The 23,744-nt window shown below is 36.9% G+C and overlaps 1 protein-coding gene across 1 annotated transcript in view; it reads left to right on the top strand.

The window, feature by feature from the left end:
• IL1RAPL1 (interleukin 1 receptor accessory protein like 1) overlaps positions 1-19,939 on the top strand; it is a 2,193,655-nt gene extending 2,173,716 nt beyond the window's left edge. The window contains exons 10-11 of the mRNA XM_073565918.1: positions 14,053-14,223; positions 15,559-19,939. Of these exons, the coding sequence (XP_073422019.1) occupies positions 14,053-14,223; positions 15,559-16,277 (890 nt within the window). The 3' untranslated portion in view covers positions 16,278-19,939. The remainder of the gene's footprint in view (positions 1-14,052; positions 14,224-15,558) is intronic.
• The last annotated feature ends 3,805 nt before the right edge of the window (positions 19,940-23,744 follow it).

Here is a 23,744-nt window from a genome sequence, read left to right on the forward strand (position 1 = left end):
ATCCAGTTTCAACTGTATAGCAAACAATGGCAAATAGGAAAATTTAGCTCAAGCATATAGAGTGAATCATGGTATAGATTGTACTGACCCTTGCAGAGATCCTTGATGAAGCATTTTTAAAAAGCGTGTCGGGTGTTTTTTGTGGGTGAATGCTATTATGTCTACATCATTATATGCACTATCTGCATCTTATGTAGCCTAATCTACAGGACCTAATTTTGTTGACACTTCATTTTGTACCACATCATCACTGCATATGCTTAAACTAACTTATCTACCATTTCCTTGATATAAACATATATATTTTTATACATACATTTTGCATATTTTGCTCTTCACAGTAAGAGGCCATTGATTGGTGCCTCATTATTCTGTGAGTTTCACTTTTGGCTCACCCACCATTTATCCTTGTGTTGGATATATACTTATTTTATTTATTTATTTTTAGTATTTGCACCTACTTTTGTCCTGGCACATTTTGTTTCAGTTTTCATTTTCTATTTAGGCAGTGACTTTGGGACTTTTCATCTTGTCTGGGTTAAAAGTTCTGTGTTTGTCGATAGTAAGTAGTAAAAATAAAATACAAGTTACGGTGTATGTACCCCAAATAGCAGAATCAAATTTACAGCTTATTGCAAAAGGCAAACTCCCACAACTACATCAATGGAGAAACAAACGGCATGGCTTTTGTGACCAAAAAAATAGTAATTTAACAAAAAAATTATATACAGTATATCATACTGTATATACTGTATATATTGTGGTAGATTGGCTCACTCAGTTGCACACATAGGTAGACACCAGAATGCTGTTTCTTTAAATCACTCAATGGTTTATTTAAAGATGCTGCATAAGCCAGTGCATAGATAGCAAAAATAAACAAGGCCTTTCTGACCTAAGGAAAAGCTAAACATAACAAAACAGAACAATGTGTGTTGTTATGGGGATCCACACACTCAGGAGAACAACCATACACTGGTTCAGCGTTTCCTTTCTTTACCAGGTCAGAAAAAGCTGGGGTTCCTCTCTACAGCCCTACTGAACACAGAATGCCTCCTAAGGCTAACTGTTTAAACCCCAGACCACATGTTGGGGTGGAGATAAGGTGGACAACCTCCCAACTGCTCTATGGTTGTCCACAAACACCCAGCCATAAAAATGGTCAATTAACTCCTATTAAGACATAGTGTACTGGAGCAAACTTCTGGGTTTCAAATAACTGAGCTCATAACATCAGTGAAATGAATCTCTCCTCAAGTACTTTGCCAGTGACGTTGTCACAATACAAGTTTTAGGCAAGTGTGGGGAAAAATGCTGCAAAATAAAGGAGTTTAAAAACTTATAATTATATGTTGCAGAAATTTTTGCATTATTTCTGTATCTCATGGCAGGAAAAACGTACCATAAGATAGGTTCATTTTTGCAATGATCTTGATGCATTTTTTAAATGAATTTTTGTTCCAGAGATTTCCCTACTCATTAGCATGAGTGAAAACTGCAGGATAAATGAAAAATTGACAGACTACAGATTTAAATCTGCACCAAATCTGCAAGTCAAAAATAAGCAATATGTGCATAACACTTCAGGATTCTCATTAGGAAATCGTTCATGTGTTGTGACAATTCTGGTCAGACAAAAACGTGACAAATCTGTAAGGCTAGTTTCACACTTGCTTTTTTTTGCAGCGCGTTTTTCCCGCAAAAAAACGCATTGAAAAAACGCATACAAAAGCATACAACTGCTGCGTTTTTTTCAAGCATTTTTATGAGCATGCATGAAAAAAACGCAGCGTTTTTATGCGTTTGTATGCGTTTTTAGTGCGTTTTTACCGCGTTTGCGTTTTTTTCCAACATTAGGTGGCCCCTCACACTAACCCAAACCATGACTTTACTAACCCTAACCCTAACCCTTAACCCTAACCCTGACCCTAACCCTAACCCTGACCCTAACCCTTAACCAAACCATACTTAACCCTAACCCAAACCCTAACTAACCCTAACCCTGACCTTAACCCTGACCCTAACCCTAACCCTAACCCTGACCCTAACCCTAACCCTCACCCTGACCCTAACCCTTAACCAAACCATACTTAACCCTAACCCTAACCCTGACCTTAACCCTGACCCTAACCCTAACCCTAACCCTGACCCTAACCCTAACCCTAACCCTCACCCTGACCCTAACCCTTAACCAAACCATACTTAACCCTAACCCTAACCCTGACCCTGACCCTAACCCTTAACCAAACCATACTTAACCCTAACCCTGACCCTAACCCTGACCCTAACCCTAACCCTAACCCTGACCCTAACCCTTAACCAAACCATACGTAACCCTAACCCTGACCCTAACCCTGACCCTAACCCTAACCCTAACCCTGACCCTAACCCTTAACCAAACCATACTTAACCATAACCCTGACCCTAACCCTAACCCTAACCCTTAACCAAACCATACTTAACCCTAACCCTAACCCTGACCCTGACCCTAACCCTTAACCAAACCATACTTAACCCTAACCCTGACCCTAACCCTGACCCTAACCCTAACCCTAACCCTAACCCTAACCCTGACCCTAACCCTTAACCAAACCATACTTAACCCTAACCCTGACCCTAACCCTGACCCTAACCCTAACCCTAACCCTGACCCTAACCCTTAACCAAACCATACTTAACCCTAATCCTGACCCTAACCCTTAACCAAACCATACTTAACCCTAACCCTAACCCTGACCCTGACCCTAACCCTTAACCAAACCATACTTAACCCTAACCCTGACCCTAACCCTAACCCTAACCCTGACCCTAACCCTAACCCTAACCCTGACCCTAACCCTTAACCAAACCATACTTAACCCTAACCCTGACCCTAACCATTAACCAAACCATACTTAACCCTAACCCCGACCCTAACCCTAACCCTAACCCTGACCCTAACCCTAACCCTAAACCCCCTTAACTAACTCTAACTTTACCCAAACCCCTAAATTCCATTGTCTAAACTAATGGTAAAAAAAAAAAACGCATGTGCAAAAAAACGCATACATGAGCATGCCAGTGCGCACATATGCGCATCCATAGGCTATAATGGCCAATTTTAGCGCAAAACGTGCGCATATGTGCGCATGTGCTTTTTTGCAGGGCCAAAAAATGCAACATGCTGCGTCTGGAAAATACAAACGCACACCCCAAAAAAACGCAGCGCATGAAAATCGCATACGTGCGCTTACCAGCGCGCAGGTATGCGCACCCATGTTAAATATAGGGGAAAAAACGCATGCGCACATATGCGTTTTTTTCCAGCGCAAAAAAACGCAAATGTGAAACCAGCCTAATGCGTGCAAAGGTCCTTAATTGTCTATATTTATCAATAAATAAACTGCAAAGTGAATGAGCATTAGCATGAAATCAGCAAACAATAGCAGACTTTGAGAGCAATGATGGAGACTCAGCACTGGACCCTGAAAGGATGAGTAAGGCCCCCTTCACACATCTGCTTAATAAAAGTAGATGTGAGATGGTTGGTTTTTAAGATCTATGTAGTGTGTATGGTCTCTGTGTGACATCTATATGCTGTCCGTGTGACACATAATGGAACAGAATGCACAGTAGAAATTAATGATTTTTATGTGTTAAATATTTGCAAAGATATAGATAAATAGATAATAAATAGATAATAGACAGATAAATAGATATATGTGAGATATACAATGCGTGCTTTGCAAGTGCAGCTTACTGTAATACTTACCTAATAAGTAAAGAAATGGAAAAAAATTAGGTGAGGTCCCCCCTATTTTTGATAACCATGAAAAGTAAAGCAGACAGCTGAGAACTGATATTATCAGGCTGGGAAGGTCCATGGTTATTGGGTCCTTCCCAGCCAAAAAATACCGGCCTGCAGCTGTCCCAGAATTGGAGCATTTTATTGGATGAGCACTGCCTGATGGCCTGGTGCATTGGCAATCAGGGTAATGGGGCTTGGTGTTCATGTCAGCTGTGAATTGTCCAAAAATAAAGCTGACATCAATGCCTGGTGTTAGTAATAGAGAGGTTTCAATCAGACAACCCATTTACTAACTCATTATTAGGTTAATACACGTACAGTAACCTACACATGCAAGGCACAAATTATATATCTCACAGATATCCATCTATCTATCTGTCTATTTGCACATGTTTAACACAAAAATCAGTCATTTCTATTCTGGTACATGTCACAGGGATGGCACATGGATGTCATCCATATGCTGTACATGTTTGCATGAACCCATAAAAGTTTACAAGTGTTAGGTGTCCAGATTCTCCTGCTGCACAGGATGGATCCTAAACATTATCTGGTACTATGGTCTCCCATTCAAGTCCGGCTACTGTGATGGCTACTCAGCACAGACGTCAGTCCCAGCATCTTGCTTAGGCTCGTAGTATATGTTTGGTTACTGCTGGCTCTTCAGCCAAGTCTATGTTAATTAGCAATATGCAAGTGCAGCCTTGCGCTCTGGAGTCTAAGCCCAGAGATCACCTTACTGAGCATGTCCCTGATGTAGCTTCTTCTTATTGGTGGTTGGACAATAGCTGCTCTGGTGATGTGACAGCTCCGGGTTTGCACGCGGGCGATGTCTCGACTGACTGGGCATGATTGTTTGGGGTGGAGCCTAGCATATAAAAGGCTCTCAGCAGTGCATGTGGATGTGTTAGTGTCATTTATGTTTTGGTACGAGCGTGTGGTTACTCTACCACTCTGTCTGCAAGTTTGTGTGTGTCTGTCTGTGCTCTAAGACTGTACATGTTGACAAACAGGTAGCAAACTTATGCGGTTTTGTATCCATAGCTTAACACCTGAATCACTTGTCTGCTACATGCTTAGGGTGCCAATCAGTCGCAAGTTCAGTAGCGTCAGGACTGGGATAATTAGCTGCTTGGCTTAGCATCTGTTTCGTTCATGTGTATGGTTAGCACAGTTCAGTTACAGAGCAAGCTCAACCCTTATGCTTCCTCCCTGTGAAGGTAACAGGGTATAGTACTTAGCTTTCTTGTGCAGTACCTCTTTGTGAAGGAATTGAGCTTTGTATTCAGTGTTCTAATCACACTGTGTGGTGTTAGCACAGTGTGTTTAAGGTAACGCTCGCTGTTTTGTTTCCGTCATTGTTCTTACTAGCAGCAGGTTCATCACTGCACGGTGGACACTGGGTTGCGATTACACTTTATTTTATATTTTATTAAATGCAATCCGCCAACCCTAACAATAAGTCCTTGTCATCTATTCTACCAGAAAACTGTATTGCCAACTGTTTAGCAATAAGGTTTGGATACGGCTTTAAAGAAGGCACCATTTAGATATGACACAATTTTACTATACAATGATTAATTTAAATGATAAAACACCAAATTAATGGAATGGCAGATATAATATTACCCTGTTTTGTTAATTAATTTCATGTGAATCATACAATTAATATGAATTATAGTACATAGAGAAATAAGCATCAATACATTACCAAGTATTGTAACATCACTTCTCCACTGGAGGGACCACAGTGTCAGTGAGAAGGAAATATTCTGGTCTTGTCATCACAGAAACCGTGCATCCACGATACCTTCTGGAAATGTCCCTACCTCACTGACACAGGGTCCACCTTTTTATACACAACTCCCACATCCTCCCCTATTACATCTGCTGAATCATCAGTATCTTGCCATTGCACAGCTGGTTGTTGGCTTGATAACAGCACAAGACTTCAAGGTCTGTTTGTTATAGACTACTACAATATTAAAGTTTGTTTGCACCAACCCAAGATCTGTTTGCCACTGACATGTCCTCTAACAATAGTACAATGCTTCAAGGTTATCTGTCACTGTTCAAAGTTCCCCCCATATGTTGCTTGTCACAAAGTTAACTCTTCATGATCACAGCATAATGCTCTAAGATGGTAATATATGGGCAGCATGACTTCCATAATCACCAATTCTGAAAACTGAATACCTATTGTAACCCAGTCACACACTCATACTCGTCTCATTTGTGTCACAATCAGTCCTTGATTATTGATGTCATGCATGATCATTGCTACATGAAACCATCAAAAAATTTTGGTCTCCCTTGGCTCCGAGCATCATACTATTATTGAACACAAGACTTCCTTGTTCAAGCAGCATAAATATTCATTATCTGCACAGTTGTTATTTTTCCAATTTTTCCCAGCACATGTGTAAGAATACACCACACAGCTCTTATATTAGAATACCACACAGAATTAGTTGGAAAGCTCCTTGTAGAATTCCCATCAACAACCCCCCAATTCCACCAATTGGCAGGGTATAGAAAGGAGGAAGTATTCAGTATCACTGTGCAAATCAGGATAATGAATCTTTGAAACACATAGCTTCAAAGACCACAGAACAATTAACCTTGTCTTACGGTATTAACACAGAGCAAATGCTTTGTGGCTAAGTATCAAGATTCAGCATCAATGATATTACACCGTAGTATATTGCAATATATAGTGTTTGGATTCAAACAACCATATTTCATATTTGCATTACATTCCACCCTTGGTCTAGTGACCAAACTATATCAAAGCATATAAACAATATATTACAATATGTAGGCTATAAGATATCCATATTTTTATTAGCACCACAAAAACATGGACATGTCTATGTGTGGGTCACATGGAAACAAGGTCCCTGTGAAAACATGGACATTTGTGCATTCCCATATGTTATAATGAGTACTTGTGGATACGTTTCTCCGGTATGTGTAAAAATGGATGCTAAACATACCAGAGACATGTACATATGAAGGAGGTCTAAAGCACAGATGCATTTGCAGTCAAGACCAGAAACCTTTTTAAGGGGTTAGGTGTTGTATTGCGGTAGGCAAAACTGGAAAGAAATGCAGTCGGAAACAGAGTACACCAATATCCCATATGTGCTGAATAACTACAGTTTGGGCTCATGGCAGTGTTTGGAATGAGCACCAATCATGTTTTGGAGTGCAAAATTGATTGGAATAGATGGCAAGTGTGGATGTTAAAACAACAAAAAACCCTACAAATGACACTATTGTGAGAATCTCTTGAGGAATTTATCCAGAGGTGTAGGGAATATTTTTATCCCTCAAGTGATGCATAGCATTGTACAACATTGGGCTGAGTTCATGGGAAATTTTAATATTTTTCCATTGAAATGTTGCTTTAGCCCTAAATTTTTAATTTTCTAAAATGAGAAAATGAACAGTACAATTTGTTTCAGAATTTCTCATGAGCACGCCAGTTCCCCAATTGTGGTCAAAAACTATATTTGAGGCACAGTGCAATGCACAAAGGGGAAAAAGTGTCATAATGAAGTCTAGATGTTCCTAGAATAGTTTGAGGGTGCCGTGTCACTTTAGCAGACCCCGAGGTACAGAGCAGCAGAACCTCATATAAGTGACCCCATTTTACAAACTATAACTATTAATTAATTCATCTAGGGGTGCAGTGATCATGTTGACACCAAATGTACCTCACAGAATTATATACCATTAGGTAGTGAAGAAAAAATAATTACATTTTTACCCGAAAAATCTTGTTTTAGCCCAAGATTTTATATTTTCACATGGGGAAATGGGTAAACATTGTATCAAAATTTGTCACACAGTTTCAGCTGAACAAGGGAATACCCCATCTGTGGCTCTACAGCACTGCTTAGCCACACGGTGAGACTCAGGAGGGAAGGAGCGCTATTAGACTCCTGGAGTACAGAATTTCTTAGAATAGTTTTTGGAATCCATATACAGAGCCCCTAAGTGCTAGAAGAGTAGAATCCTCCTTCAAATGCCCCATTTTGGAAAGAACACCCCTCTGGGCATTTATCTACAGGTGTAATGAAGATTTTGACTCCATGGGTGTTTTCCAGAAACAAGCAGCCGTGATGTTGCTGAGTGAAAATTGCAAATCTGCCATTGTAGTGCCCATTTGCTGCAGTGCCTAATACGATGTAGAGCCCATACTTTATGCTAAGCTTGTTCTTCTAAAGACACGCACCTGTAAAATTAAGCAGGCTCTCATCACTACAGAAATTTTTTACTCTTTATTTTTAACTTTTATCATTCTGATTGCTGTCATAATGCATTGCAATGCATCAGCATTGCAATGCATTATACATGTTGATATTACTCTGACAGAAAACTCTTAGACCATGTTCTGGAGGTTGGTTTGCCATGATGATGACCTGGCCCTTGTGATGACATCGCAGGGACGCCGATCAGGGAAGGAGATATTGTGATTGATTTCAATAGCGGCATTTAGGGAGTTAAACAGCCGGGGGCCGTGTAGGCACTGCTTCTGCCTGTGACAAACAAGCCATGGCTATCATGTAAGTTGAGCTCACAGTGGTGAACCAGCTGGCAAATTGCAAAACTTTCTAAGCCTAGTAATTAGTGATGAGCGAGTATACTCATTTCTCGGATTTTCCGAGCATGTTCTGGGGGCCTCTGACTATTTGGCGTGTTCGAAGATTTAGTTTTTGTCGAAGTAGCTGCATGATTTTTGGCTGCTAAGCAGACTGAATACATGTGGGGATGCCCTAAAAACAGGCATTCCTCATATGTATTCAACCTGTCCAGCAGCCACAAATCATGCAGCTGTGTCGATACAAACTAAATCTCTGAACATGCAAAAATACTCAGAGGACACCCGAGCAACGAGTATACTCGCTCATCATTGCTAGTAATGAATCATTTTAAAACCTGTACTGACTGTGAGGGACAGAGAAAACAAGGACATATGGGATAGCTATTTTTGCATGGTTGAGATAGACATTATACTTCCTAATGTCTAGTATACATATGATAGCAATTTTGGAAATTATTGCAATCCCCAAGTACTTGTCCTGTCACTGTCACATACACTTTATACTTATTCTCTGATCTGTACCCAGACTTACATTACATGTAATTATTTTTTGTATGTCATCTGTCTTTTAGTTTGTTTTATCAAGCAATTGACAACATACTGTATAAATGTCTTCTAATAGCTTAGATGCTTGATGTAAGAGAGTGAAGAGAGTTAAAAAGAATTTGCATTACATTAATGTTTTACCTTATCAAAATTCTGAACTTCAGAAGGCGTTACTTAGAAAGCTGCAGTGTTTCTCTACATCACACTGTTGGCCTTTTAACTTGATGTCTGGTAGTGAGTGGTAACAGTGCTTTCATTTACTGTGCTTGTTTAAGAAGCCACCATCCTTTTAGTCTCCTGCTAAGTACATCAGTTGCATGGAGTGAGATTATCTATATGACTTCAAGAGAAATGGAAATTAATGGTGTAAGCTCCTTTAGATCTCTAAACACTATGGTACAACTTTTATTTGAAAGTTCAGAAACGGAATGTTGTCATTTTTAGGCTGGTTAATATTTTTGTAAGAAAAATACTCTTGCTAACATTAAATGTAATTCATTAGAAAAAATTTTCACATAACTCTAGAAGTGGTGGGATTTCTAAAGGTTGAAAAAATGCAACTATAAAATGAAATTAATCATTGGACTCAGAATCTAAAACTGACACTGTCTACTTCATAAAAGTCTCTTTTTTAAGCTATGGAAGCAAAATAGTAACATAAAGAAGTTTTGATAAGTAGCTGATATGGAATTAATTTTTGCAATCCAGTATATGATGTTATTAGTCTTCTGGTATAAGGAAACAATGTTCTTCATAATGTATCCAAAGATTGCACAGTGATGTCATAATGTAGTAATGGTGTAATCTGCCTACCCATGTTCAATTAATGCACAACATTCTATAACTTGAGTCCATAGAAGACATCCATAGCAGAAACCAGCACATCATAAAAGATCCATGTATTTAATATTTGTTAAAAGCTCCATATGGTATATGGAGATCTAAATGTTCTGCCAAGCAGAACAGATGTCCCAGGAGAAGTAGTAACTTGTTTAGTGCGTTTCTAGTCTTAATGGTTCCCATAATCACCTGATCATCATGCAAATCCGCAATATACAGTGCATGCATATATATAATTGAAATAATACATAGAATATAAACCTAAAAAGGAAATAGGGCAAATAATAGAAAGAAATACATTCATTCTTAATAATGAAAGAATTAGATCCGTGTATTTTTGTAGCCTATTAGATAAGCGTTATGTAGCATTAGATTCCAAAATGGTTCTCGGTGGAATAAAGACAATCTATAGACTATAGTCTCTGGCCACTCAGAAATGTATTATCCCTTTATAAAGCATAGAATTCAAATTCAAATTTGGAGGAATATAACTCCTTCCTGTTTGGTACTTTGAGGGGTTATCAGAAAGAAATCTTAAGGCTGAAAAATCCATCAATTATGTCAATTCTTTTATTGGGACTTGTGTTATTGGGAAGACCTTATACATCTCTGAATAAAGAACCGATTTGAGGTGAGTTGAACTCTCTTGGAATTTCATTAAAATTCAGTTTTGGCTGTATCTGAATATTTTGTAATCTGATTCCAAGAAATCAAGCAGTATGACAGCCTACTTGTTTTATCTTTATAATGTCTGGGAAACAGGTAAAAAAAATAAAAAATCATTCCATTTATTTTTCCTTTCTACTCTACTGGTTCCACATCTCCCTGCCCAAACCTCCACTAACTTGCATTGACTCTTCTATGCCTCTGGCACTGGTTAGACATCAAGTAAAATTATGATTAGAGATGGGCCAACCCGAACAGTTTATTCGGCATCTGTACCGAACAACTATTGTTTGGACATTGACACCAAAATCAGACTTCACCAGCAAGTCTGTGTTACAGTTTGGGTTCAACCCCCTGGACACCGGGAGTCTGTCCCGCTGTCATGTGCATAACAGTGCAGCAAAGATCGCTTCTGATTGGTGGCAAAAATCATCACTACTGGTCAGACAGCCCTGGTTCCCACACTGGCAAAAGATAGTGTGAGCCTGTAGCTGTGATTGGAGGTATAAAGTTTACCTTTGGTCATTTATGTTGACTGATGGGACTACTGCTCACATCAGCTGACGCCTGCTGACAACATTTTTTACAATTATTTAATTGCAGTGCAGGCACTGGCTGAATACTCCCATCAGCCACCCTGGTATCACTGTTAGGCTAGTTTCACACTTGCTTTTTTTTGCAGCGCGTTTTTCCCGCAAAAAAACGCATTGAAAAAACGCATACATAAGCATACAACTGCTGCGTTTTTTTCAAGCATTTTTATGAGCATGCATGAAAAAAACGCAGCGTTTTTATGCGTTTGTATGCGTTTTTAGCGCGTTTTTACCGCGTTTGCGTTTTTTTCCAACATTTTTAGGTGGCCCCTCACACTACCCAAACCATGACTTTACTAACCCTAACCCTGACCCTAACCCTAACCCTAACCCTGACCCTAACCCTAACCCTAACCCTAACCCTGACCCTAACCCTTAACAAAACCATACTTAACCCTAATCCTGACCCTAACCCTGACCCTAATCCTTAACAAAACCATACTTAACCCTAACCCTGACCCTAACCCTAACCCTGACCCTAACCCTAACCCTAACCCTGACCCTAACCCTAACCCTAACCCTAACCCTGACCCTAACCCTTAACAAAACCATACTTAACCCTAATCCTGACCCTAACCCTGACCCTAATCCTTAACAAAACCATACTTAACCCTAACCCTGACCCTAACCCTAACCCTGACCCTAACCCTAACCCTAACCCTAACCCTAACCCTGACCCTAACCCTTAACAAAACCATACTTAACCCTAATCCTGACCCTAACCCTGACCCTAACCCTTAACCAAACCATACTAAACCCTAACCCTGACCCAAAACCCAACCCTAACCCTGACCCTGACCCTAACCCTAACCCTAAACCCCCTTAACTAACCCTAACTCTAACTCAAACCCCTAAATTCCATGGTTAAAAAAAAAAAACGCATATGCAAAAAAACGCTTACATGAGCATGCCAGTGCGCACATATGCGCATCCATAGGCTATAATGGCCCTTTTTAGCGCAAAACGTGCGCATATGTGCGCATGCGCTTTTTTGCAGGGCCAAAAAATGCAACATGATGCGTCTGGAAAATCCAATCGCACACCCCAAAAAAACGCAGCGCATGAAAATCGCATACATGCGCTTACAAGCGCGCAAGTATGCGCACCCATGTTAAAGATAGGGGAAAAAACGCATGCGCAGGTTAGCGTTTTTTTCCAGCGCTAAAAAACGCAAATGTGAAACCAGCCTTATCAGCGCAAACAGGCATCAACTGATGGGAGCAATAGTCCCATCAGCTGACACCAGTGACCAAAGATAAACTTTATACCTCCAATCATAACAACGTGCAAATTTCTGTCAAAAGAACTCTGATCAGAAATGGTGTTTGCTGTGCTGTCATGCACATGACAGCATGGCAAACATTGGATATTCAGGACCCCTTATTCAAGTGAATGTGGTCTGGATTCGGGTCCAGGTACTGTTCTGTTATCCGAACCCGAACATTTGTAACTGGTCAGCCAAACCAACCAGACCCGAACATTCAGGTGTCTGCCCATCTCAAATTTTGATGTTGCGGGGTGAATTTGTAAGCAGAGTAAATGGATGAAGTGACGCAAGGCAGATAGAGCAAGGGTTAACAATTTAACAGTTTAATTAACATGCAGTTAACTTCTTGCAGGGAGAGAGATGATTGTGGGGTTACTGCAAAAAGGAAACAGAAGCAGAATAGTAGCAGTCCAATTATCAACTTATTGTGTCCTTTATGTTCCTCCTTCACAGATGATCCCGCAGGAATTGTAGCACCAGCAATGGCCGGGGTGATGTCCACAGATTGGATCCTTTAAACAATGGTCCATCTTCTGGCAGCAGCGGTCGGTCTCCCATACCTTCCGCTGAGCCCCTATTCAGTTTAACTGACTAGAAAAAGTAAAGCACTCCACAAGGTTCCTCATGGCACGTGTCTCTCTGAGTAGCTGCTGTCACCTGAATGACTGCTCTGCACTGCTCTGCTCATCATGTGCTCCTCTATGTGCCAGCCAAAGTAAAGATCACTGCAGTAGTCTAGGTCTCATATGGGTGCCGTTGTAAGCAATGTAAGCAATAGGGGACGCACCTCAGGGTTCTGCACTTGGCCTCTGTTCCTCCTCTCGAACACAGCACTCAGTCTAGCTGGGTGCACAGCGCTCTGCACACACACTGTCTCTCTGTAGTGCTCACTTAATCTCTGTCTCGGCTTGTCTCCGCGCTGTCTGTCACCCTGTGGAGCAAACTGCACGACTCCCTCTGCACTTGCTGCCACTGGGAAATTCACTGTTTCTTCATTCGCTTTCAGCTCTGTTTCCTCACTGCCTGGCTTACTCATGCCCCCTCTTCATGGGTCATGGGGCCTGTCCTGTCCCCTATTCTTTCCCCCAGGCAACATGGGATGCAGTCTCAGCAGTTTTGGACCAAGCATAATGCAGTAACCTGCAGCCCGGTCTTCCTCCTTTCAAAGTCATGAAGTAATGTGAGGCCTAAGGAGCAATGGAGGTGCCAAAGTGTTAGGAAGACAAAGATAAGAACTGGAGCTGGTGTAAGGAAGCGAGCCAAAGGAGGACTGAGTGGAAAGTTGCAGTACCAAGACAGATCTGAATCAACCTCTGAGAATAATAGCTTTTTCCAGCAACTTTCTAAAAACTTGACTTCATTGTTTTTAAACAATGTTTGTTTTTAAACAATGTGGTGCAAGTATAATTTTTCTTCTTTTAATTTATAGCTGATATTAATTCAATATACTAATACCAAAGGCCCACAGGCATAACCATAAGATGAGAGTGGATAGCCCATAAGCTTCTTGGCTGGGCAGCTTAAGGTGGTCATTTATTTCTAATGCCAGCAAGGATTTGTTCTTCAGCTACACAGGTGATAACCTGAAAAGCAACAGACATCTTGGGTTAAAGCTTCTAATTTGATTATAGAATTGTTTGAGGATGTAATGGAAAATATGATACTTTTTTCATGCTATTGATCATGGTGGCTGATTCTCGATCTGTTTTGTACTTTGTCATTAAGCTTTGCTTATTTATTTCAGATAACAAGGATTTTGATGCATATTTATCATATACAAAAGTAGACCCTGATCAATGGAACCAGGAGACCGGAGAAGAAGAAAGATTTGCACTGGAAATTTTACCTGATATGCTTGAAAAACACTTTGGTTATAAATTGTTCATACCCGACAGAGATTTAATTCCAACAGGAAGTAAGTTGTTTGTATTTTAGGCATAATTATAATTTAATAAAGACCTTTAATGTTGTAACAATGGGTTAATGTGACATTATATGCTGGGAATTCCAGCCTTTCAGCAGTTTCTTCCTTTCTTCCTCTCCACTTTGGTGCATACAGGGAGACTTAAGCTGGAAACTTTACTCGATTACATGTTTTTATTTTAACATGACAAATTGACTTGGCTCACCATGGATACCATTTTTAAATTAAACTTTGCCCCCAAATTTGCCATTACTATCTGTCAAAGCATATCCTAGTGCATTGATTGCCATGTATCAAACAGAGCCAATAATAATTAATCAAGTTTTAAATAAACTTTTTTTAGCATTCAAAAATAAAAGAATGCATATTTTCCACCACTGCTTTCATAACAGGCAAAAAAAGAATATTACTTATTATGTATACTATAAGAAACTTTTCATAAAATAGCACCACTCATAAAGAACTTGCTGCACAAAAATAAGCACTCATATGGCTACATCAATGAAAGATTAAAATAGTTTTTGCACTTAGAAAGAAGTGACACAAAAATGGCATTTTCTATTAAAAAATTTTTCAATGCAAACTCACTAATATTTGGTATTACCACATTTGTGCCAAACCAAATAAAAAGTCACCATACTATTTTATAAAATTTCTGCTTTAGCCCAGCATGCTAAAGCACCACTCCAGCATTTTTTTTATTGCAGCTCTGGAGTGGTAATCTATATTTCCTGCCCCTTGTCTTATACCATTGTTTTCCTCTTTTATGGGTGCCGCTCCAGTCGGTCTCCAGCAGTTTGCGACCTGCCGGGAAGCTCAAGTGTTTGCTGGGTGATCCGGAAGTAACAACTCACTTTAAATTTATTAAAGCTAAAACAAAGCCAGAACAAGACTTTCATAGATTTACATTGAGAGCATGCAACTGTTATCTCTGACTTACGGTCAGTCAGAAGGTGCAGTCACAAGATGGCAACTTGTCACCGGAGAGGAGTTGGGAGAACTGTAGACAGCAGCTGGTAAATATAAGACCAGAGGCAGTGAACTTAGTTTAGTAGCACCAATCCAGTGATGAAATAAAAAACCCTCTGAATTGTTACTTTAACAAATAATACCAATTTAATTGTCCATCACAATGGTTCCACCACAGCAAAAACAATCCCACAAAAAACAAGCCCCCATACAGATGTTAGAAAACTGCATGGCTCTTAAAACATGATGATGAACACATGCCAAAAATAGACAGAATATCAAGGAGTAATGTCCTTAGAATTACATGAAAGATGTGCTCTATAAATAATTGTGCTAAATTTATTTTTTATCCCTCAGCGTACATTGAAGATGTGGCAAGATGTGTTGACCAAAGTAAAAGGCTTATTATTGTCATGACTCCCACTTATGTTGTAAGAAGAGGTTGGAGTATATTTGAATTAGAAACCAGACTTCGGAATATGTTGGTCACTGGAGAAATAAAAGTGATACTGATTGAGTGCAGTGAACTACGTGGGATTATGAATTACCAAGAAGTGGAAACTCTGAAACATACAATTAAGCTCCTAACAGTTATCAAATGGCATGGGCCGAAATGCAACAAGTTGAATTCAAACTTCTGGAAACGTTTACAATATGAAATGCCTTTTAAAAGAATAGAACCCATCACACATGAGCAGGTTTTAGATGTCAGTGAGCAGGGACCTTTCGGGGAACTGCAGACGGTCTCAGCAATCTCCATGGCTGCTGCCACTTCCACTGCCCTAGCCACTGCCCATCCTGACATACGTTCTACTTTTCATAACACTTATCATACACAAATGCGGCAGAAACACTATTATAGAAGCTATGAATATGATGTACCTCCTACTGGCACCCTGCCTCTTACCTCAATAGGTAATCAGCATACTTATTGCAACATACCTATGACACTAATTAATGGACAGCGGCCACAGACAAAAACAAACAGGGAGCAGCACCCAGATGAAGCTCACACAAACAGTGCTATATTACCACTTTTGCCAAGGGAGACAAGTATATCTAGCGTCATCTGGTGACAGGAATGGTAGGGGCTCGTCAGCCCCACACTACATAGTTGGAAGCGGAAAATGCAGTCTGGTGCCTGGAACTTCATCCTTGACTGCTGCTGTTAAACATGCATTACAATCGTAAACAATTGAGGAAAAACAGGGTCTTGTACATATTTTTGCAATTTATTTGTAGCATCAGTGTCTTCCTGTTTTACCCATGTCTCTTGCCATTGCATTTTTGACTTTGTTTTATATGTCAATGAAATTTGTCTAGCTCAATTTTTTTAAAAGAATAGACTGATGTATAGATAGGACACATCTTTTTTCTGCCTTTGCTTTAAGTATAGTTTTAGAATTCTCTTTAATTTTTCCCTATTTTTTGGAATGCTTGGTCAACCTACTGGATAAGGAGCAACGTTCATTTATTGGCTTTTTTTAGAATTATACATAAATGATCTTCATTGTCAAAGGAGGAAAGTACAGTATGCAAGATTCAAAGGACTCATTTTTTAAGATAACCAGCAGAGCTCACTTTTTATTCCATTTGCCCAGCCTACCCGATGGCAGCATGCTTGGTTACACTTCAAGATGGTCTGATTGTTTAACTTTCAACTAACTTATATGTCTGTCAAACAACAAGATACCTGGTCTGTATTTATTGCTTTGCAGTAACATAGATCCTAGAAAGCAATTTAATGGAAAATGTATTTTGTTTTTTATTTACCCGCCATTGAGTTTTTTGTTAAAGTTGTTTTATATATGCATTTTTTGGGGAAGGGAGGGGGTAGTGATCCAAGTTTATTCTTAATATTTTTTTCTAATTTGAGATATGTCTTGATATGCTACAGTACTCTAGCCTAAAGCTACTTGCATCGTTGAAGTTATTTTTGTATGGTGGAATCCATACCAAAGCAGAGAAAGACCTTGTTACTATCACAGACTCCTGTAATACTTTTCAAATTGTTTTTGCCTTATTGGTATTCATTTTTCAAAATATAACATTATCAGCTTAAAGGCAATTTTAAATAGAACTCAGGAGGTAATGAACGCCAGATGTGAAAGCCAACATGCATAAGCCTTTCCAACAGAATTGCTGTTTATAAAAATTAATCAGACCTAAAAATGTTAAACTCATTTTATTGAATAAAGAAATATGTTTATTTTTAAGAAAAAAAGGCTTCTATGTTTGAGAGGTCAAATACTCTGTGTTTACCATTATTTCTAAAAGTGTGTATGCTGTGCAGTGCTTTGACTTAACATTATGTTGGTTCACAGTTGTGTCTTTTCAATAATTTGCAACAGTTTTTTTTTAAATGTGTTAGAACATATACATAACAAGATCTGGGAAAAATACTATGAAGATGATGTTGAAATACGGATAATGAGAAATTAGTTAGCAGAGGTAATAGTTTTAGAGATTTACAAGTCCAGTGTAGAAGTAGTGTCCCAAATGTTATATTATGGTAAAGATAGGTGAGTCATTGATTTGTCAGAGAACAAATAAGAATATTATTTGATACCCTAAGATGCTTTTGAAAACTTACTGATAGATGACATACAATAGAACACACTAACTCACAGGACTGCATGTAAAGCTAATTAGTCTCAACACATTATGTGCACATGTTTCACCAGTAATAAAAATTCTGCTCATCTATCTTATTTTTGCATGTTTTTTTGGATCAAGTGGATTTCTTATCATGCTTTTTTAAGACAAAAAGGTCTGGAAAAAATCATAATTAAAATGCTATTAATGCTATTAAAAGTATTCTCGTTTGTACTAATAATTAATCATTTATTTAGATTTTAGTTTAGCTTTTTTACATGATTATGTTAGGAGTAAAATATAACTCAAACAATTGGAAATGGGACCTGACATAATTTGTTAAATTACTTAAAGTTAGTCATTTCAGACACATTATTTATATGCACGTTACTTTTTATTTTCTTTAAATCTTTTTAGTGAAATTAAGTGTTTTTTCCTTTTCACTTATATTGAGTTAATTTTGTCTTAAATGTGCACTGAAAGTAACTATATTTTAATTTATCAAAAATATTAAGATATTGGAAAATACAAATGAACATATATTACTAAAAGAGAAGATGCTTAAAATCAACTGGTTATTTAGGGCAACAGTATTTTTATTAGACTTTAAAAGCAGCAACTTCATGATATTATTATGTCATTCTTGCAAAAATTGAGCTGATGATGCTGCCATTAAATTGACAACTAAAGTATATTAATTATTAATGCTCCCAACACAGTTGCGAAAAAAAACATGAAACCAACTTTAAAAATATCAAAATAACGAAAATCAAGAATTTGCCTGTGCATATGTATAATAATATATTTCAACTTAATGTAAATACACATGGGTTATTTTTTTATGTGCTTAACAATAGCTGTTATGATTACAATCAATATTTTTAATAGACTCCTTTAACAATTCTAAAAAAATAGAACTCAAAGTATTTAAAAAGTAAATAAGAAATAAAAAATAGACAGTGATATAAAACTTGTGGTTTTACATGAGTCAAAATGGTAAAAAAAAATCCTCTAAGTATTTTATAACTGTGAAAGATAATTTTCACTCAATTTATTCTTAAGTAAAGCACAATCGTGTGACTAGCAGAACAAGTAGAAGAAAGTGACTGCTCTGGGTTCAAAAATATGAAGGTCACTATTCAGGCCAATTCAACATTTGCCTTTAAAAAATGTTACTGATTGCATTATAAAACTTGATTTTAAGCTTTGAAACTTTGAGAAAATAATGTTAATAAATTACAAAAGATATTACGTATGATAACATTGATTTTTACATTATCATTATTAACAGTAGAAGGAATTAGCATGCCCCTATGTTTTATTTCAAATGCTTTTAGGGAAGGAATTAGGCAGTGGAATTAGAATCTGTCTACTGGATGGAGGTTTGCAAATTTCATATCTTCAAGGATCCCCAGAACAGTTTTGATTAGCTGGGCTGACTAATAAAAAGTCAACCCAGGGAGTTTGGAAAGTAAGAAATTCACAAACCTCCCATCCATTGCCAGAGACCTAGTTGATGGACTGGGATCCTGCAATTTGATCAGCCCATCTATAATAATAGGAAGTAATAAGAATTGCTATCTTGTTCATTGATAAAAGTAGTAATTTTTTATAGCATGTAAATATTGAAATGTGTGCGGTATACATTGGAAGTCATATATATAGGCATAGCAAAAGTTATATTGGCTTGGAAAAAACAGCACTGGGATTTCAGAGCAGAAAAAAGTGTAATTTGACAATTAAATTGATTTTGTTTTTTTGGTTTGTGCAATTTAATCTCAATCCTAAGAGTATATTTTTTTTTACAATTTATCAAGGTGGTACATTTATGATAACCTTTGCTACTTCTGTATATTAAATCTTAATATTTAAAAAAAGTATATGGAAAAAGAAGCCTTACAAGGATGGCTTGTTCATACTGTAACTTACATTCCTTTTCTATTCTGGCCTGTTATGTTCATTCATGGATAAAACAGAATAGCAGAATGAGATTGGCAGGGCATTTCTTCTACAAAACTTCATGACATAGACAAGGTATAAATACAGGTCAAGTATAGAGAAAGAAACCTTTGCCTAAGTAGAATGTGTATGTGTGTGTACTTTTGGTGAATTATTATTTATTAAACTAATTCATATTTTCACACGTGATGTATTATAGCATATTTTCATAACGCATTATAACCATTGAATTCACTAAAATCACCCCTCTGTGAAATTTTAAATTTACATTTTTTAAGAGAAATTTGATTTGATTTTCTAAATAAAATATGATATTAAGCAGGGATAAAAATTGCAGAGTTTAAGCTAAATACTTTGTTTTAAAGTATTTTATAAGTTATAATTATAAGAAATATACAATTCATGTTCCAGAATTTATATTTACACCTACCACAACAAAAGATTTCTTCTAGCTGTAAAACAGATTAGTTAAGAATATTTAATATAGTTCTATGTGCTATTTATATTTTCCACTAGGATTTTAGTTCATTTGGTTACCAAGCAATTTCCTCATGCAAATGTTTCTGTTTCTGTGTGTATGATACGCAAAACAACAATTAAATCCAATTTTCTTGAAAAATGGAGCTCCAGATTTATACATGGAATAAACAGGGCTAATGTGCATTCAGAAACTAATACTCAGGGTATATTCACTGGATTTTCTCTTGGTTTCTGTAATACATTTTAAGTGCACTTATGCAAATATGACAGATGCCATTAGCTTGGCCTATGAAAAGTTGCTTCCATGAAGAAACTACTAAAAGTAATGTAAACAATATATGGTATACTAATTGATAGGTAATGGAACGCTGCTGGATTGGATCATGCTAATTTAGACATAGAATGGAACGCTGCTGGATTGGATCATGCTAATTTAGACGTAGATTAAAAAATATCATGAAAAGTCATGGTTTGGATGAATTTAAAGTAATCAAATGAAAGTAACTCGAAAGCTGCTAACTTTTTCTTAGTAAGCAGGATCCAGTAGGGTAAAAAGTTTTCATTAATCGATAATATTTAAAAATGAAAAAAAACTTTTGAAATTTGAGTTTGACAGATTCACCAAATTTTACCTGGAAATTTAATTCATAGTGCATGGAAAATACTCAAAATTCTTCAATTCAACTGTCTTGAAAAATGTGTATGACACTATTCTCTTTGTTTTGCTCACTAATCTTCATCATAGTTATATTGCCACTCACACTATTCAAAGAGTTTATTCAGTGTTTTATGGCTTTCTCTATCTATATTTAAGGTTACGCTGTGAGCTGGGATGTTTCCTCACTTTCCATATTCATCATAAAATTGCTGCTACATTCCATGTTTCTGTTTTTCTACAGACTCTGATAGTTTTCCTGATTGGTTGTGTTATATCATGTGATGTTACAGCCAAAAGGAATTATAGGGAAGCCCTCCGAACTATAGCTCAGGTTGTGTGATCCTTTTCAGGCTCATATAATCTTCTGTAATGTGTAAAATGGTGGCAGTCGTATTTGACAATTCATTACAAGTGAATTGCAAATTGTTTCAAATTAGCACAGCTCAACAAATACCTAAATTTTCACACAAACTTGATATCCTTCAATTGAATTCACTGATCTATTTTTTTTTATCTCAATACTTGAAGTCTCTAAATCCATCTGCCAATCATCGCCTTAGTAAAAGTAATAGCTATTCAAAGACATCAATCTCTGAAAAAGGCTTAGATTATAAAGGTAAAAAGTTGCATACATTATCAATGAAGCGTCAAAGGGGTGGTAACAGTTCCTGTGTTATGTACTCATGCCACTACAAGGTAGCTCAGCAGCATCCAGCATGTGATCAGTGCACAGCTGAAGCCAAGGCCAGCAAACTTTGCCTCACTCATGATGCAACAAATGGGTCTGGAGCATGCCTAATACCAAAACTGCATGACTCTGGTTAAAACCAGTACCATTCTGTTTACTCCATACAGGTATTACTACTATTTAACACTATGGCAATGCTTTTTATTTTAAATTTGTTCCTAGATGCATATATTTTGAACTAAAAATTATATTTACATATGGATTTTAATTTAAAACTTGTATGGTTTGTCTTTTACAAGCCACTTGTTTATCTGCACATTCAGATTTTATATGGTCATAAATCAACAGAGAGGAGCTCAGAAATTGACAGACAAAAGACACAAAATCCCTTACATACTGATGAATTTTCAGTATTCTCATTTCATAGACAGTAATAGACACTGCAACAAAGAGACTATAAAAGGCAAATGGTGCTAAAATTTTACTAAAATCCAATTGCAAAAAAAATATATACTCAATCACATGCACTTAAATAAAACAAAAAGTTGTCTCTGAAGGTGGAAAACCCTTTAACATTTAATATCTTATGAATAAAACATTGGCATTGTTAAACTTGATAAGGCCACATGTACTTTTAATTTCATATAAAAAGAATGACTTTTTTGTGGAGGACAAGTCAGTAACGTGTTCCTATATAAAGGTACCATATGGCTGCATATCACACACTATGACCTGATTCATCAACACTGGCAATTTTCTTGCTACACTTAATGAGAGGGCATGGTGGAGTCAGACATTCTGGTGGAAGGATTGCCATAACTTGTCTTGAGTTAGAAGAGCCCCCCATTCCCATTTCTTGCCCAGCTCTGCTCATTTTGGAAAAACTGGGAAAGACTGAAGTGAAAAGACTAAAAGGCGAAAAGTTTTGAAATTTTTGTGATATTTCAAATAAAGTTTTGCCACAATTCTAGAAAAATTGTTAAGATGAATCAGAGTTTTTAAACTTGAAAGCAACAAATGTACAGTTTGAATTAATATTTTGTAATAATTCTCCTACCTGACTTTTATATTTTCATAATGAAGGCACTGATCCCAAAATGGCTGAACAGTTATCATACATTTGAATCCATACAGAAATTAATTTCTTTTTATTTAGATATCAAATCCGAATGTGTATGTTGACACAATAAAATAATAAAAACATTACACTTGCTATGCAAACCAGTATATACATGCATACATATTAAACAAACTGTAAAAACAAAAAAAATCATAACTTTAAGATATGTCAGTATATGTATAATTTTAGACATAAAAAATATGTAAAATATATATATAAACTGATAGTCAACTTTAAAAGTGTTTTTAGATGATCTATGAATAAATACCAACTAGAACTAACTTGCATTTTGTATGGCCATAAGAGTGGAAGACCATAAGTAGCCATAATATAAAAAAATGGAATACATTACACATTAATAAAAGTTTAGATTATTGCACATACATTAAATATTAATATATAGATTAAATATTGGTATTTTTGTGAAAACCAGACATTTGTTCAATTAAAATAAGTAATCAAAAATATGTGCCCGAGAGGGTGATATTCAGGTTCTTGATCACATGATGGAACAATCAGATTTCCTTCTCTATCTTACCCTCACAGGTAAAGTATAGTAATACTATAAAAACGTTTGCCAATATCTTCAGAATCTGATCTGATGATGTTATCAGTACCAAATCTATTGTGATACTCAGCTGAAATCACAATTGCTTTTTGATATTACATATTTTCTGTGATGTGAGTATTTTTTTTCTAAAGCTGGTGTCATGCATAACAGTCATGATATTAAGGTACATTGCAGTTTTTTGCTAATTTTCTTACATTATTAGTTTAAACAAGCAATACATTACATGTATTTCTTGATGATTACAATGGCCTTGATATTATGTTAATTGATAGTATTTAAATATGATACTGGGTATTATGGTATTGCGTAGCAATAATTTTTAATTTGTTCAACGAAAAGATGTTACAATGTTAAGTGGGATATTTTATTAAATTAAATCATTTTTGCAAAGATACTATTAGACATTTTTTAATAAAAATGCAAGGTAAAATATGCAAAAGAACAGTTTTCCCTCATATACCTGTTTGTTTGC

Source organism: Dendrobates tinctorius, unplaced genomic scaffold (assembly GCF_039654945.1).
Source record: "Dendrobates tinctorius isolate UK_male_01 unplaced genomic scaffold, ASM3965494v1 ptg000016l, whole genome shotgun sequence".
In the NCBI taxonomy this organism is placed as follows: Eukaryota; Metazoa; Chordata; class Amphibia; order Anura; family Dendrobatidae; genus Dendrobates; species Dendrobates tinctorius.